This window comes from Coenobita brevimanus, chromosome 59 (genome assembly GCF_032717465.1).
Source record: "Coenobita brevimanus isolate Jiangsu-jjx chromosome 59, ASM3271746v2, whole genome shotgun sequence".
Taxonomy (NCBI): domain Eukaryota; kingdom Metazoa; phylum Arthropoda; class Malacostraca; order Decapoda; family Coenobitidae; genus Coenobita; species Coenobita brevimanus.
In genome coordinates this window covers 52,851-67,500 of record NC_137012.1, presented here as the reverse complement: position 1 = coordinate 67,500, position 14,650 = coordinate 52,851, and the positions used below count along the sequence as shown (strand labels likewise).

At 47.4% G+C, this 14,650-nt stretch overlaps 1 protein-coding gene across 1 annotated transcript; it reads left to right on the top strand.

The window, feature by feature from the left end:
* Window positions 1–10,149: 10,149 nt before the first annotated feature.
* LOC145402838 (histone-lysine N-methyltransferase SETMAR-like) lies at window positions 10,150–10,731 on the top strand. The gene has a single exon (XM_080274752.1). It carries the CDS (start codon window positions 10,150–10,152, stop codon window positions 10,729–10,731), a length of 582 nt encoding a protein of 193 aa, XP_080130878.1.
* The last annotated feature ends 3,919 nt before the right edge of the window (window positions 10,732–14,650 follow it).

The following is a 14,650-nucleotide window of genomic DNA, read 5'->3' as shown; positions in this document are numbered from 1 at the left end:
CTAGGGATAGGGGTAGGAGGGGAAGACGGTTAGGGTGAAAGAGGGGGCTTAGTAGAAAGAGCGGAGGAAATCTGGATACAGGGACGTGGCAGGAGAGTGTGATGTTAGGAACACAGGAAGCAGGAGGGTCAGAGCAGGTGAAAGGGTGAGTTAAGAGCATAGGGTATGAGAAGGTTAGAAGTTGAGGGGAAGGGAATGTTGGAAGTAGACGAGGGAAGGGGGGTTGAAAGTAGCACGGAGGAGAAGGTAAGAAATAGAGGGGAGGGGTTTTGAGGAGACAGGGGCAGTTAGGAGGACAGGGAAAGGTTTGTTAGCAGCAGGGGAAAGATGGATGTTAGATGTTGGCGTAAGAATGATGTTAGAAGTAAGGTTTGAGAGAAGCTTATTTCACTTACGAGGAATGAAGGCGGGAAGAATGGCGTTTATAAGTTACATTTGGTTACGGAGAATGAAGGAAGGAATGGCGTGTTTAAGTTAAATGTTAGTGCACAAGGAACCAAAATTAGACAAAGTATTATGGCACAACACAATTTAAAAGTCCTTGGCTGTGCAAGTAAAAATGTTATTCCTGAAAGTGATACACGTACACCCACATTCAGTGCAACTACTACACTATGTGAAGACCCATTCTCAAGTGTGGTGCTTGATCTGTGGCATTTTATGGCAGAGAGAGAGAGAGAGAGAGAGAGAGAGAGAGAGACAATGCACACATCCGAAGACTCACAAAATAAATGACTCTCTCTCTCTCTCTCTCTCTCTCTCTCTCTCTCCTTACTTAAGTGGCTAAAATTGGCGCCTTTCACCCCAACAGTTCTCTACTACAAGCTGTTATGACAAGCTATCATTAGTAAGTATGTGTGGGTGTAGGTGACAAATGGTATGAAGCGTGTACGTGTGGGTGTTTATGCCTGTGGGGTGGAGTGTAAGTGTGGGTGTTTATGCCTGTGGGGTGGAGTGTAAGTGTGGGTGTTTAGGCCTGTGGGGTGGAGTGTAAGTGTGGGTGTTTATGCCTGTGGGGTGGAGTGTAAGTGTGGGTGTTTAGGCCTGTGGGGTGGAGTGTAAGTGTGGGTGTTTAGGCCTGTGGGGTGGAGTGTAAGTGTGGGTGTTTAGGCCTGTGGGGTGGAGTGTAAGTGTGGGTGTTTAGGCCTGTGGGGTGGAGTGTAAGTGTGGGTGTTTATGCCTGTGGGGTGGAGTGTAAGTGTGGGTGTTTATGCCTGTGGGGTGGAGTGTAAGTGTGGGTGTTTAGGCCTGTGGGGTGGAGTGTAAGTGTGGGTGTTTAGGCCTGTGGGGTGGAGTGTACGTGTGGGTGTTTAGGCCTGTGGGGTGGAGTGTAAGTGTGGGTGTTTAGGCCTGTGGGGTGGAGTGTAAGTGTGGGTGTTTAGGCCTGTGGGGTGGAGTGTAAGTGTGGGTGTTTAGGCCTGTGGGGTGGAGTGTAAGTGTGGGTGTTTAGGCCTGTGAGGTGGAGTGTAAGTGTGGGTGTTTAGGCCTGTGGGGTGGAGTCAGGAGTCTGGGGCTTAAATGGTCAGTGAAGGTGAGTGTGGCTCGTTAATTAGCATCACCTTTGCTTACCTTATCCTTTTATCACCGAGTTTTGGCACTCTGAACCCTACTTCATACCAGGTGGGAACAGAGGCCTGGATGATGATGATGATGGCAGCAGAGATGGATAGATTGATAGATAAAGAGAGGGAGGGGGGGGGGAATGGTGGTATTGTGTGACAATGTGTGGCATCTGTACAGAGAGAGAGAGAGAAGGGTGTGGCTGGTGGCTTCGTGTGTCAGTTTGTGGCCTGAGTACAGTGTATATGCTTAGTATACAACACAGTCCCTGGTGGTGGTGTTGTAAGCAGTGGTGAGGTATGTGGTAATACTCACGTGTCGTGCAGTACGTCATGGACCCACAGGAACCACCAGGCATACACATCACCACCAGGTACAGGTCAGGGAACTCCAAGGAGAGGACTGGGCACTTGCCTGGCTCCGTCTCTGTGATCTGGTCCCCGTTGGTCACACTGACCTTCATCTGTTCTCGCTCCACCTGCAACAAAATATTATGTATTAGTGGCATGTGGCGTTTGAGCCCTTTAATCCGATGATGTATTCTTCACGTTTTCTTACAACCTTCACCAGATTTTATTTAGTACTCGCTTAAAGGCCACCCTCGGCGGCCTTCGCTCGATGTCAAGTCACTTCCTATCTTCAGTCGGAAGGCAACAGAAACTGAATTACTCAAGGCATGAGCGAGACGGAGCGAGGAATTAGTAGTGTTTGCTATTATAGTGAATTATATCATTATACTATAAAATTTTAGGAGTATAAGGAGGGAGGAAGGAGAGGCGAGAGAGTGATAATACAACAAACACGTCACTCTTCTCTCTTCTGTCATGTTGGTAGTTTCTGTGATGGACCAAGAACGAATCCATCCCCTCCACTCCAAACAAAAGGCCAGAAATGAGTCATAACTCGGGAATCGGTGGCCCGACTGGACTGGAAATTGTTTTATTCTTCCAGTTACAGCATTTAACGGTATCCTGCTCTTAAAAAAAAAAAAAAATGCGTTATATGCGTGGGTTTTGGCTGTGTTGCGGTAACAAACAAACAAACAGCCAAATCGGCTCATTATAATATAGATGGGTAAGCCTTTTGCACCTCGAGGGATTTGGTGCATCCTTCATTAAAGTGTTCAGTATAAGGTACTTATCTTGAGTTCAGTACAATGGTGTGAAGGCAGCAAGAAGAACCTACAAGGCTACATCATGGCACTGAAGGCATTAAACAACTGTGAGACATCACTGGATATTGTGGCAACATCTTACTATCTCACACTCGAGTGCCTTCATTAGTACTGATGTGCTGGACTTTATGTCAGAATTATTACATTTATACCAGTGTTCATTGTTACACACACACACACACACACACACACACACACACACAGCCACCTGTGAACCCACAACACCACAACTAACCTGAATTTTGATCCTGCGAGTCACCACCTGTGTGCTGTTGTCAGGCTCGGTAGGGTTGGTGGTGGTTGCAGGGTTGGTGGTGGTTGCAGGGTTGGTGGTGGTTGCAAGGGTTGTGGTGGTTGCAGGGGTGGCGGTGGTTGCAGGGATGGTGGTAGTTGCAGGGGTGGTGGTGGTTGCAGGGGTGGTGGGGACAGAGTTGATGGTGAGGGTCAGTGTTGAGTTTTCACCACTCTTATCAAAACACTGGAACTCTGCGGCGTCCACGTCAGCAGACTCGTCAGCACTTAAGGTTATAATAAGAGCAGCCTCGAGTGATATGTTTGATAAAGTGTTGACTACGAACGCTAGATCAGAGGCGGCATTTGTTACAGACTGGTGAAGCTCAAACTCGGCTTCAAGCATCTCCTCCTTGTCTTTCTTCCTGAGTGCCACTGGGTGACTGGTGGGACGTGTTGGCACCGTGACTTTGTGGCATTCTGAAAGGAAGACCAGGAATAACGATAAGTGTGGACTCCTCCTTAACAATTTTTCAGGGGTCGTTTTCTCTTGGGCAAATAAAATATTGTGGTGTTAGCCAAAATAACCGTTTAGATGGACAAGCAGCAGTGAAAGCCTGACTACGGACAGTTATTTTGGTCTTTGACTTTACCATATCACTGGGATCAACAAAACTGAATGACGTTATGCAGAATAAAATAGCTAAACCCACCAACCAAAGTGAGGGTGTTTATAACGACTGATAATCCAATTACATATCAATCTTAAAGGCGTCTCTTAATCCATCCCTTACCACATTGACACACCACTACCCTAACACCCTCTCAACCTCCCTCTCACACCTCCCTTTTACCCCTTTCCTTTAAACCCCCTTTCCTACTCCCTCTCACCCCATCCTTAAAAACCCAGGCCCCTCAGCCTTCCTCTCACCACCTGCCTTTCTCTCCCTCCTATCTCCATCCCTCCTCACCTCATCCTGCTTTCCTTTACCCCTCTCACTTTTCCCTCCCTCTCCATCTCCTTCTCACAGTTCATTCCAGCAGCCACTCTGTACCCTCTTTTAAACCTCCTTCCTCTGTCTTCTCCCTTCCCTTTACTTTTCCTTCCCTTACCCTCCCTTCCACTGCTCCCCCCCCCCTCGATTCCCATACTCTCGATGCCCACTAACTCCCTCCTCCATGTCACCCAGGGATGTAGGGACAACATTCCCTTCCCTTACCCTCTTCCTCCTCCCTCCCTCACACCCTCCCTTCCCTTACCCTCCCCCTCCTCCCTCCCTCACACCCTCCCTTCCCTTACCCTCCCCCTCCTCCCTCCCTCACACCCTCCCTTCCCTTACCCTCCCCCTCCTCCCTCCCTCACACCCTCCCTTCCCTTACCCTCCCGCTCCTCCCTCCTCACACCCTCCCTTCCCTCACCCTTCCTTATACACTTCCTTCCATCACCCTCCCTCACACCCTCTCTTTCCTCACCCTCCCTCTCATCCCTCCCTTCACTAACCCTCCCTCTTATCCCTCCCTTCACTCACCCTCCCTCACACACAATTTCCTTCCTTTACCCTCTTCCTCCTCCCTCCCTCACACCCTCCCTTCCCTTACCCTCCCCCTCCTCCCTCCCTCACACCCTCCCTTCCCTTACCCTCCCCCTCCTCCCTCCCTCACACCCTACCTTCCCTTACCCTCCCCCTCCTCCCTCCCTCACACCCTCCCTTCCCTTACCCTCCCGCTCCTCCCTCCTCACACCCTCCCTTCCCTCACCCTTCCTTATACACTTCCTTCCATCACCCTCCCTCACACCCTCTCTTTCCTCACCCTCCCTCTCATCCCTCCCTTCACTAACCCTCCCTCTTATCCCTCCCTTCACTCACCCTCCCTCACACACAATTTTCCCTCCCTCTCCCTCTCCACCCTCTCATCCCTCATACTCCTCTCACTCCATCCTTCCCACACCCTTCGTCCACCCTTCCTCCACCCTGCCTCTCAGCCCCTCTGCCTTTGCTTTGACTCACACAACTAACCTTTTTTAGGAGGGTTGGCAGCTGTAGAGTTGTCTGGTTCAGTGATGGGGTCTGCAGATGGCTTGGTGGAGGGGCTGGGCACTGGGATTGGTGAGGGATTGGCGGACGGGCTAGGAAAGAGGCTAGGAAAGGAGGCAGGATATGGCTTGGTGGAGGGAGTAGGTTTTGGGATGGGTGAGGGATTAGGTGAGTGCTTTGGTGAAGAGTTAGGAGAAGGGTCGGGGGAGGGGTTAAGGACAGGCTTGGGAGAAAGGTTAGATGAGTGATCAGAAGAGCCTGGATAGGCTTTGTGGGAAGAATCAAGAGAAGGCTTAGGAGAAGAATCAAGAGAAGGCTTAGGAGAAGAATCAAGAGAAGGCTTAGGAGAAGAATCAAGAGAAGGCTTAGGAGAAGAATCAAGAGAAGGCTTAGGAGAAGAATCAAGAGAAGGACTGGAGGAAGGATGAGAGGAATGTTGAGGTGAGTTAGGAGAGAAGTTAAGGTAGGGGTCAGAAGGTGCAGTAGGTGTGCTGGGATGGCCAGTGGTCTCTGAAACATCATTAACATCTATACTCCATGGCAGTGATACCTGCACCACTACTACTACTGCTATTACAACTACTGATGATGATGATGATGATGATGATAATGACTATTATTATTATTATTATTATTATTATTATTATTATTATTATTATTATTATTGTGCTAGGTGAGGTATATGGCAAGGTGGTAGGCGAGGGCCAGGGCAGTGGCGGCCACAGGAAGCCAGCAATAAGGGCGGCCAAGGAGTGTGGTGGTGTGGCAACTGTGGCTGAAGGAGGGCCAGCTAGAGTGGTGGTAGGTTGTAACAGAGCAGCTTGGACGAGGATAATACCCAGTGCACTGGCCATGATACCTGGCATGAGCTGCCTGCCATGTAATACCTACCCTAGGTGAGTACAGTGTATGACACGTGGCATGGCAAGGCAGCCACGTGTCAGGCCAGTGTAGGCAGGCAGGTGTGATGGTGAGGCAGACAGGTGTGATGGTGAGGCAGACAGGTGTGATGGTGAGGCAGGCAGGTGTGATGGTGAGGCAGACAGGTGTGATGGTAAGGCAGACAGGTGTGATGGTAAGGCAGACAGGTGTGATGGTGAGACAGACAGGTGTGATGGTAAGACAAACAGGTGTGATGGTGAGGCAGACAGGTGTGATGGTGAGGCAGACAGGTGTGATGGTGAGACAGACAGGTGTGATGGTAAGGCAGACAGGTGTGATGGTGAAGCAGACAGGTGTGATGGTAAGGCAGACAGGTTTGATAGTAAGGCAGACAGGTGTGATGGTAAGGCAGACAGGTGTGATGGTGAGGCAGACTGGTGTGATGGTAAGGCAGACAGGTGTGATGGTAAGGCAGACAGGTGTGATGGTGAGGCAGACAGGTGTGATGGTAAGGCAGACAGGTGTAGTGTAGTAATAATACAGTAACTTACGCATTGCTGCGATGCGGTGTATCTGCATGGTGTGGCACAGCAACATCAGGCACCACCACACCGCCACCACACCACCACCACCACCAGACGCCATCACTGCAACATTAGGATTCACTTCAACAACAATAGCTCACTCACTCACTCATGCAACACATTCACTCAGTAACTCATCACTCATTTACCGACTCACCACACTGACTGACTAACTCACTCATTCAGCACAATAACTCATCACTCATTTACTGACTCACAACACTGACTGACTGACTCACAACTCATTCACTGACTCACCACACTGATCTACTGATTCAGCACTCTTACACTGCCTGGTGACATGCACTCGCTACCTTACCAAACTGACTGGCTGACTGACCACACTGACTGACTGACCCACCACACTCACACACTGACTCACCCATCATTCACCACACCCATGTACCACATTGACCCACCACACTCACACACTGACTCACCCATCATTCACCACACTGATGTACCACACTGACCCACCACACTCACACACTGACTCAACCATCATTCACCACACTCATGTACCACACTGACTCACTGACCCAAAATATCCTTTGTGCCACAACATTCAAAAACTCACCACACTACTGAGTCACCCTGTCCATTCACTGACTCACCATACTTACTGACTCACCACTAATTCACTGAGTCAACACGCTGTTTTACTGAGTCACCCTGTCCATTCATTGACTCACCATACTTACTGACTCACCACTAATTCACTGAGTCAACACGCTATTTTACTGAGTTACCCTGTCCATTCATTGACTCACCACTAATTCACTGAGTCAACACGCTATTTTACTGAGTCACCCTGTCCATTTATTGACTCACCATACTTACTGACTCACCACTAATTCACTGAGTCAACACGCTATTTTACTGAGTCACCCTGTCCATTCATTGACTCACCATACTTACTGACTCACCACTAATTCACTGAGTCAACACGCTATTTTACTGAGTCACCCTGTCCATTCACTGACTCACCATACTTACTGACTCACCACTAATTCACTGAGTCAACACGCTATTTTACTGAGTGGCCACAGCCATTCAGTGGAGGCGTTGGGTTTTATCGCTTCAGATCACAGGCCCAAAATAGACGGCCATCCTGCTTACCCAGATATCTGACTTGGTGGCAGGGCTTGTGCTGTGGCCATACCCTTGTTACTCTAACTTGGCCTCAAATTTCCATCGCCCCAGCTTCAGTGCCGAGTTATAACAATAAATTAAGTCTCGAATATGGTGTTAGTCACGAAGAAGTGCTGTGAGAATGATGTAGAGCTGCAGTATTGTCCGTTTCTGTCATTGAAATACGTGAAATAAGTTCCAAAAGAAAAAAAATCTGGGCCAAATTAGTGTAAAAGAACTATAGCTAATGTACTGGCAGTACACTGACCTGGTAAACTAAACAACTGGTTAACTAATGGACTGGTAAACTAAACTGGTTAACTAATGTACTGGTAAACTAAACAACTGGTTAACTAATGGACTGGTAAACTAAACAACTGGTTAACTAATGGACTGGTAAACTAAACAACTGGTTAACTAATGGACTGGTAAACTAAACAACTGGTTAACTAATGGACTGGTAAACTAAACAACTGGTTAACTAATGGACTGGTAAACTAAACAACTGGTTAACTAATGTACTGGTAAACTAAACAATTAATGTACTGGGAAACTGAACAACTAATGGACTGGTAAACTAAACAACTGGTTAACCAATGTACTGGTAAACTCATGTACTAGTAAACTAATACTCTGGTGAACCCCAACACCAGTCAAATGGTCATCTAGTGAACTGGACAACTATGGAATGGTTTACCTTGGAACCTGAACAACGGGTAAACTAATGACCTGGACAACTGATGAAGTAGTAAAGTGGCAGACTGGTAACAGCATCAACGAAGCAACTAGTGAAATAGTACACTAATGAACTCGTCTGTCTATCTACCTATTGCCAGACGCCTTAATCCCGTAAGGGGTGGCCATAATCATATCGCCTCCATGTCGCCCTGTCCCCCGGCCTTTTCACTGCCCTGCTTCCAGCTCACATTCCCATATCTCATATACCTCTCCACTTCCTCCCTCCATCTCATCCTTGGCCTCCCCCTCCCTCTGCCCCCTCCACCTCACTCACATACACTCTCCTCGTCAGTCTCTCGCTTTCCATCCTCTGCACATGGCCAAACCACCTCAGTGTGTTTCTCCTAACGCTTCCTATCACATCCACATCCACACCACAACGCTCCTTCTCTTGTGCATTTGTCAGTCTATCTCTCCATGTGACTCCACAGGCTCCTCTCAAATAACTCATTTCCACTGCTCTCAAGAACAAAAATGAACTTGTACATTAGTGAACTAGTACACTAGTAAACTAGATAATACACTGGTACACTATGTAACTGATGAACTGGGGCAGAAGGAAAAGGTGTAACTAATGAACGGTTTTATTAGTGAGTTAAGGAACACACAAAATAATGGCCTGGTACACTAATGAAATGGTAACGTTGGCAACGGATATACTATACCTTTTTTACTCTAACTTGGCCTAAAACTGCCATCTGTCCATCTTCATTACTGGTTGTAGCAAGAGATTAACAGCACAGTATGATGCTAGTCATGAAGAAGTGCTACGGAAGGGATGTAGAGCCATAGTATTGCCTTATTCTGCGTGGAATAAGCTGCAAAAGGACGAGAATCTGTGCCAAGTTAAGGTAAAGGGAGTATAGTGAAGTAGGAAAATAATGAAGTGTTAAATAAATGGCAGGACAAGTTGTGGTAGGGTGTTAGGCAGGAGAGACTTTACTGGGTCAAGATACAGTGTGAAAACACAGGCTAATAAACTGGTATGTAGGAGGATACCCAGGCAGGTTCACATACTGTACTCTGGGTAAGGCATACTCTTTGTTGTATATCAACACAGGTATCAGAGCCAAGGGAAAAACTCACATTCTATAATCTCCCAACAATTGTTTTTTATTGAAAAAAAAAAAAAATCGTACCAAACACAGACTGCTGTTGGGAGGTATTAAAGAAGTGTATAGGAGGTGCTATGGCAAAACTATTAGAATGTTGTTGCTGTTGTTGTTCCTGTCTGTTGGTCTATGTGGCCGAGCAGAACTATCGACCACAAGCAAGCAGCCACCGTCCTGTGGCAGACGGAGCCTCGCCAGGACCGAAACTGGGTTCTTAACCTGGCTTGGTGCAGGGAATACTGGGGGTATGGTAAAGTGTTAATAATCACCCGGAAGTTATTGAGCTATGCCGATGAAATTTTGTCAGTGTAATCACTGGTCCTTATGTGCATGATGGCGCAAAAATGTTTTCCAAATTTAATTTACTTTTTTTTTTACAAGTGGCGCTAGATGTCAGTAACCTGCAGGATGGAGAAGACTGAGGCTCGCAGCGTGATTAAGTTCCTGCATTTGAAGGGTTACAGTGCCCGGGAAATCCATGATGATGAAGGCTGTCTATGGTGATGATTGCCCGTCATATGACACTGTTGTGAGGTGGAAAAGGAATTTCCAAATTGGCCACATGTCCCTCACAGACGAGCCAAGAACTGGACGACCATCACTCACAGACGATGCGGCCACAGTGACGAAAGTGGAGGATCTTATCCTGTAAGACCGACGGGTAACCATCCTTATGATCATGCATGAAACTGGTCTTAGTTATGGCAGTGTGTGGAAAATTATTCACAACGAACTGCACATGTCTAAGGTGTCAGCACGTTGGGTTCCGTGCTTTGACTCTCCAGAGGCAAACACGGCGTGACCTGTCGAGGCAGATGTTGACTCTTCTGGAGCAGGATGAAGAAGATTTCTTTGGTCGTCTGGTAACTATGGACGAATGTTGTATCTATCTGTATGATCCAGAGACCAAAGAGATGAGCAAGGAGTGGAAGCACGCCAAATCCCCTCCCCGCAAAAAGGCTAAGATGCGGAAGTCCACAGGGGAGGTCATGCTGTCGTTTTTGGGGGGCTGTCATGGAGTCATTCTCACAGCCTACCTTGCAAAGGGTCAGACAGTTACTAGCCCATACTACTGCACACTTCTCAGCAAGTTGCGAGATGCTCTGAAGAAGAAACGCCGCGGTATGCTCACCAAAGGAGTCCGTCTCCTTGCCTACAATGCACCCGCTCACTCATCTCAAGCTGCGACTGTGGAAGCAAGGCGATGTGGCTATGAAATCTTACCGCATCCGCCCTATTCTCCCGATCTCTCCCCGGGCGACTTTTCTTGTTCCCAGAGATGAAAAATCCACTACGGGGTTGGCGATTTGAGGACACAGATGACGTCATTCAAGAGGTGGAACAGTGGTTTTCAACTCAATCTGAGGACTTCTACAATGACGACCTGCAAACGGTCAAGAAACGGTGGGAGAAATGTGTGACTCTGGACGGTGACTATGTAGAGAAGTCTTAAGGACCACAAATCAAAATGAAGTTTCTGTCTCCTTTACTTCATGGTGATAATTAAAACTTTATGATACCCCCCCCCCCAACGTATGAGTAAGGGATAGCCGCCAAGAGGATGAGCTTTGTATAGAGGTTTGTACGAGTAGTAGGTCAGGCCAGAATTTGTCAACTTGGTAAATGAGGAAAACCTCCCTGCCGGGAATGTTGTGCCAGGCCAGCTACTGCGCCTTGGCCCCACAACACTGCCATAGTAGCACCTCTCTGCACCACCCTAACCTACTACCTTGTTCAGGCCATGAACACCTTACAACTTGACCTAATGCCACACCTTAAAATTACCTGTCTAACTATCTGACTGTCTATTGATTTGTAGATAGATAGGCAGATTGACATTAACAGGAATAGCTGTCATTCCAGAGGTAAAAAAAAAAGTTGTCGATGCATACCAGCATTGCCTGTTATCATCACCAGGACAATCACCACTACCACACCCTCATTATCACTGTGCTCACTAGTACTGTGATCACCACCACATATTCCTCTACCACCACAACCATCATCGCTGCCTCTACCACTACCACAACCATCATCCCTGCCTCTACCACTACAACAACCATCATCCCTGCCTCTACCACCACAACAACCACCATCCCTGCCTCCATCATCACTGGGAATAATGTCAATGTTAAGGGCAGACAGAGTTTTGCATTATGTACACATATATTGACCCGTTTCTCATCTTTGTATTGTTTGCTGACCAGTTGTTATAATGTTAAGATGTATTCAGTGTATGAGTTGCAGTATTGGCAGCAGAAATGACCAGTGAATGTCCAAGAGGAAATGCATTACTAATAGTGAAGATTATTACAGCAATGGTGGTAGACAATTTACATAGTCAAGTTGGTGAACTGTAACTGTTCCAGTAACAACAAAAGAGTTTGAACTTTTAGTCTTGCAATTAAGAAACAACTTGGTTTAACTTAGGAGTGCCCCTCTCCCCGTAGGGTACATCCTGCCTGCTGGGGCAGCCGCAGGGGATCTCACCGTGTGTAAAAATTAGTTGGTGTTGGCGTGTACCTCGGTGTACGCAGAGGCAGACCTTGGCGATTCCATTCTGCCTAAAACCTCGCCGGGATGGCCGTCTACCACAGTGATTATTTTTATTTATTTATTTATTTTTTGCCATGTAAAATAAACCCTGCCAGCCACATCTTGCACTCCAGTTAACCTTGTTATGTTTATAGGAAATTTGGAAACTGGGGTAGAGGCTGCCCTGCCCCCTGATCCAGGTGTAAATAGGCCTCTTCACGGGTCCAATCCTGCCCAAAACCTGTTCATAGTACACGTCTACCTTCCTGCAATATATATATATATATATATATATATATATATATATATATATATATATATATATATATATATATATATATATATATATATATATACACACACACACATATATATGAAGCATCAGTGGTAAAGTGTGGATTTTCGTACACTGAAGAACGAGGGTTCGCTCCCCACCAGGGTAACAAATTTTGGGAGCGTTCTTCAGGCCACGTACTGCGGACACAAGGGGTGATGTGGTTGAACCAGTGTCGCATACTATGAAGTATGCTTGCACCCAGTCGGCTTGCGCGGGCCGATTACACTTGGTTCACAGACTACACACACATCCAAAGCCACTCCAACACTACAATTACGCTTACAAGCACTTCTCACTCTACATACAATCTCTACTAGACAGCCTAAGCCACTTGGTAGAGATACACTGGCTGATGAGAGATGAAATATATTTGCATTCACAGATACATGCGTACACACAGCACTGCCAGTGACACTGTCCTCAATACAGAAGTAACTTACTGTACAGTGCAGAATCTAGAACTTAAAAATAAACAAGACACAGCCAACACAAAGGCTAATGCTTTGGTCCACTCTTGCTGTCTTTCTGTAATCAACTTTTTTACCACCACAGTCAGGGCTAATTATTCCCATACATTTTGTGAAGGTGTTGGCAACAGCACTAACCTAAGGCGTGAAATGTCCTGATCTACCAAAATGTGTTGTGCAGATGACTATCACTGCGGTGATGGATGTCACACTCTGGTGTCTCTTCCTGCCTCTCGCTGCCCCCTCATGTTGCAACCCCCACTCCCTGCCCCCTCACCCTGCCCCATCCCTTCCCCCTCACTCAGCCTCCTCCCTGCCCCCTCACCCTGTCCCATCCCTTCCCCCTCACTCAGCCTCCTCCCTGCCCCCTCACCCTGCCCCAGTCCTTCTGTGGTAGGTCTCCATATTATAATTGCAAATCATACTAGATAGATAGATAAATAGATAGATAGAGAGACAGATAGAAGCAGGAAGTCAAATGATGAGAAGGTGTTGTGTTTGCGAGAAGCGAGCAGCGCTAAACCCTTACACGGGGGAAAGCTGACGACAGCGGCCAGTAAGATGATTCAGTTAGCTGTCAGCAGTCCTCTCGTGAGAAAGTTCTGTTGCCACGAGGAAGATACGTGACACACACACCCTACTACACGAGATGTGAGGAAAGAGAGTTTAGAAGGAGACAAGCGACCCTATAGAGAGGTCGAGACGGAGATTAGCTTGAGAACAGAGAGAGAGAGAGAGAGATAGCGAGACAGGGAGGTAGCTACCCAGGACTTATACTATTATACCTGTTTAATATTTCCAAGACAAATAAAGATAGTCCCATACTATTCTTTACCTCTCCCGTCACTACATGACATCTGGTGGGGAAACTACTACAAGATATAAAAGCCGCTCGACCACAAGTCTAACATATACTTCTCTACAATTAACTACAAAGTCTTTACGACACTTCCTCCCTCACTCAGCCTCCTCCCTGCCCCCTCACCCTGCCCCAGCCCTTCCTCCTTCACTCAGCCTCCTCCCTCCCTCCTATACCCTAGAGTATATCCTCCCGTCTTCCTCACCCTGACCCTATTCCTTCACAGTGTTGTCTGTCATCCACCCTCTTTCCCATCATCCGTCTCCCTGTCCCTACTGATTTCATTCCTTCTTCCGTCTGTTCTCTCCCTTCCACCTACACCCTCACTCTGCCTTCTCCAACCTTCCTTCCTCCCTTTGCTGCTCCCTCTCCCTTTCCTCACTCTATTTTATCTTCCCCTCCGTTCCTTAGTCACTCACTGTTTCTTCCTCCATCCCTTCTCTCTCCCCTGCCCCTTTCCTTCATTCTTCATTCCTTCCCTCTTCCCAGTCGCCTCCTCTGTCCTCTCTCTCTCTTTCTCTCCCTTCCCCTGTCTCTTCCCTCTTCCCCCCACTGCTGCTGCCCCTCCTCTCGTCACTGTACACCGTCGCTTCTCTGCTTCCTGTGTTTCCCCACACAGATGAAGATAATTTCATTTTATATTTTTATTCTACCCTCGCCTACGATAGCAAGAGAGAGGGGGTTGGTTTACTCGACGTGTGTTTGTTTGTGTGTGTGTGTGTGTGTGTGTGTGTGTGTGAGGGAGAGGAGTGAAGGGAAGGATGAAGCAGGGGCAGCAGAAGGGGGGAATAAGGAGATGGTGAGGTTGAAGGTGAGGTAAAGGGAGGAGGTTGAATGTGATAAAAACGGGAGATGGAGAAAGAAAATATTGTTGAGGGTAAAGTGGAGGGAGAGGAAAGAAGCAAGGGAGAGGGACGTGGTATTGTACAAGGTAAAGGTTAACGGTGAGAGAGACGGATGTACACAGTAAAGGTAATGCCATTGACAGGTTTAATTCTATACGC

Coding starts and splice junctions, on each gene's coding strand:
- LOC145402838 (XM_080274752.1), top strand. CDS start 10,150: ATGGCAGTGTGTGGAAAATTATTCACAACGAACTGCACATGTCTAAGG.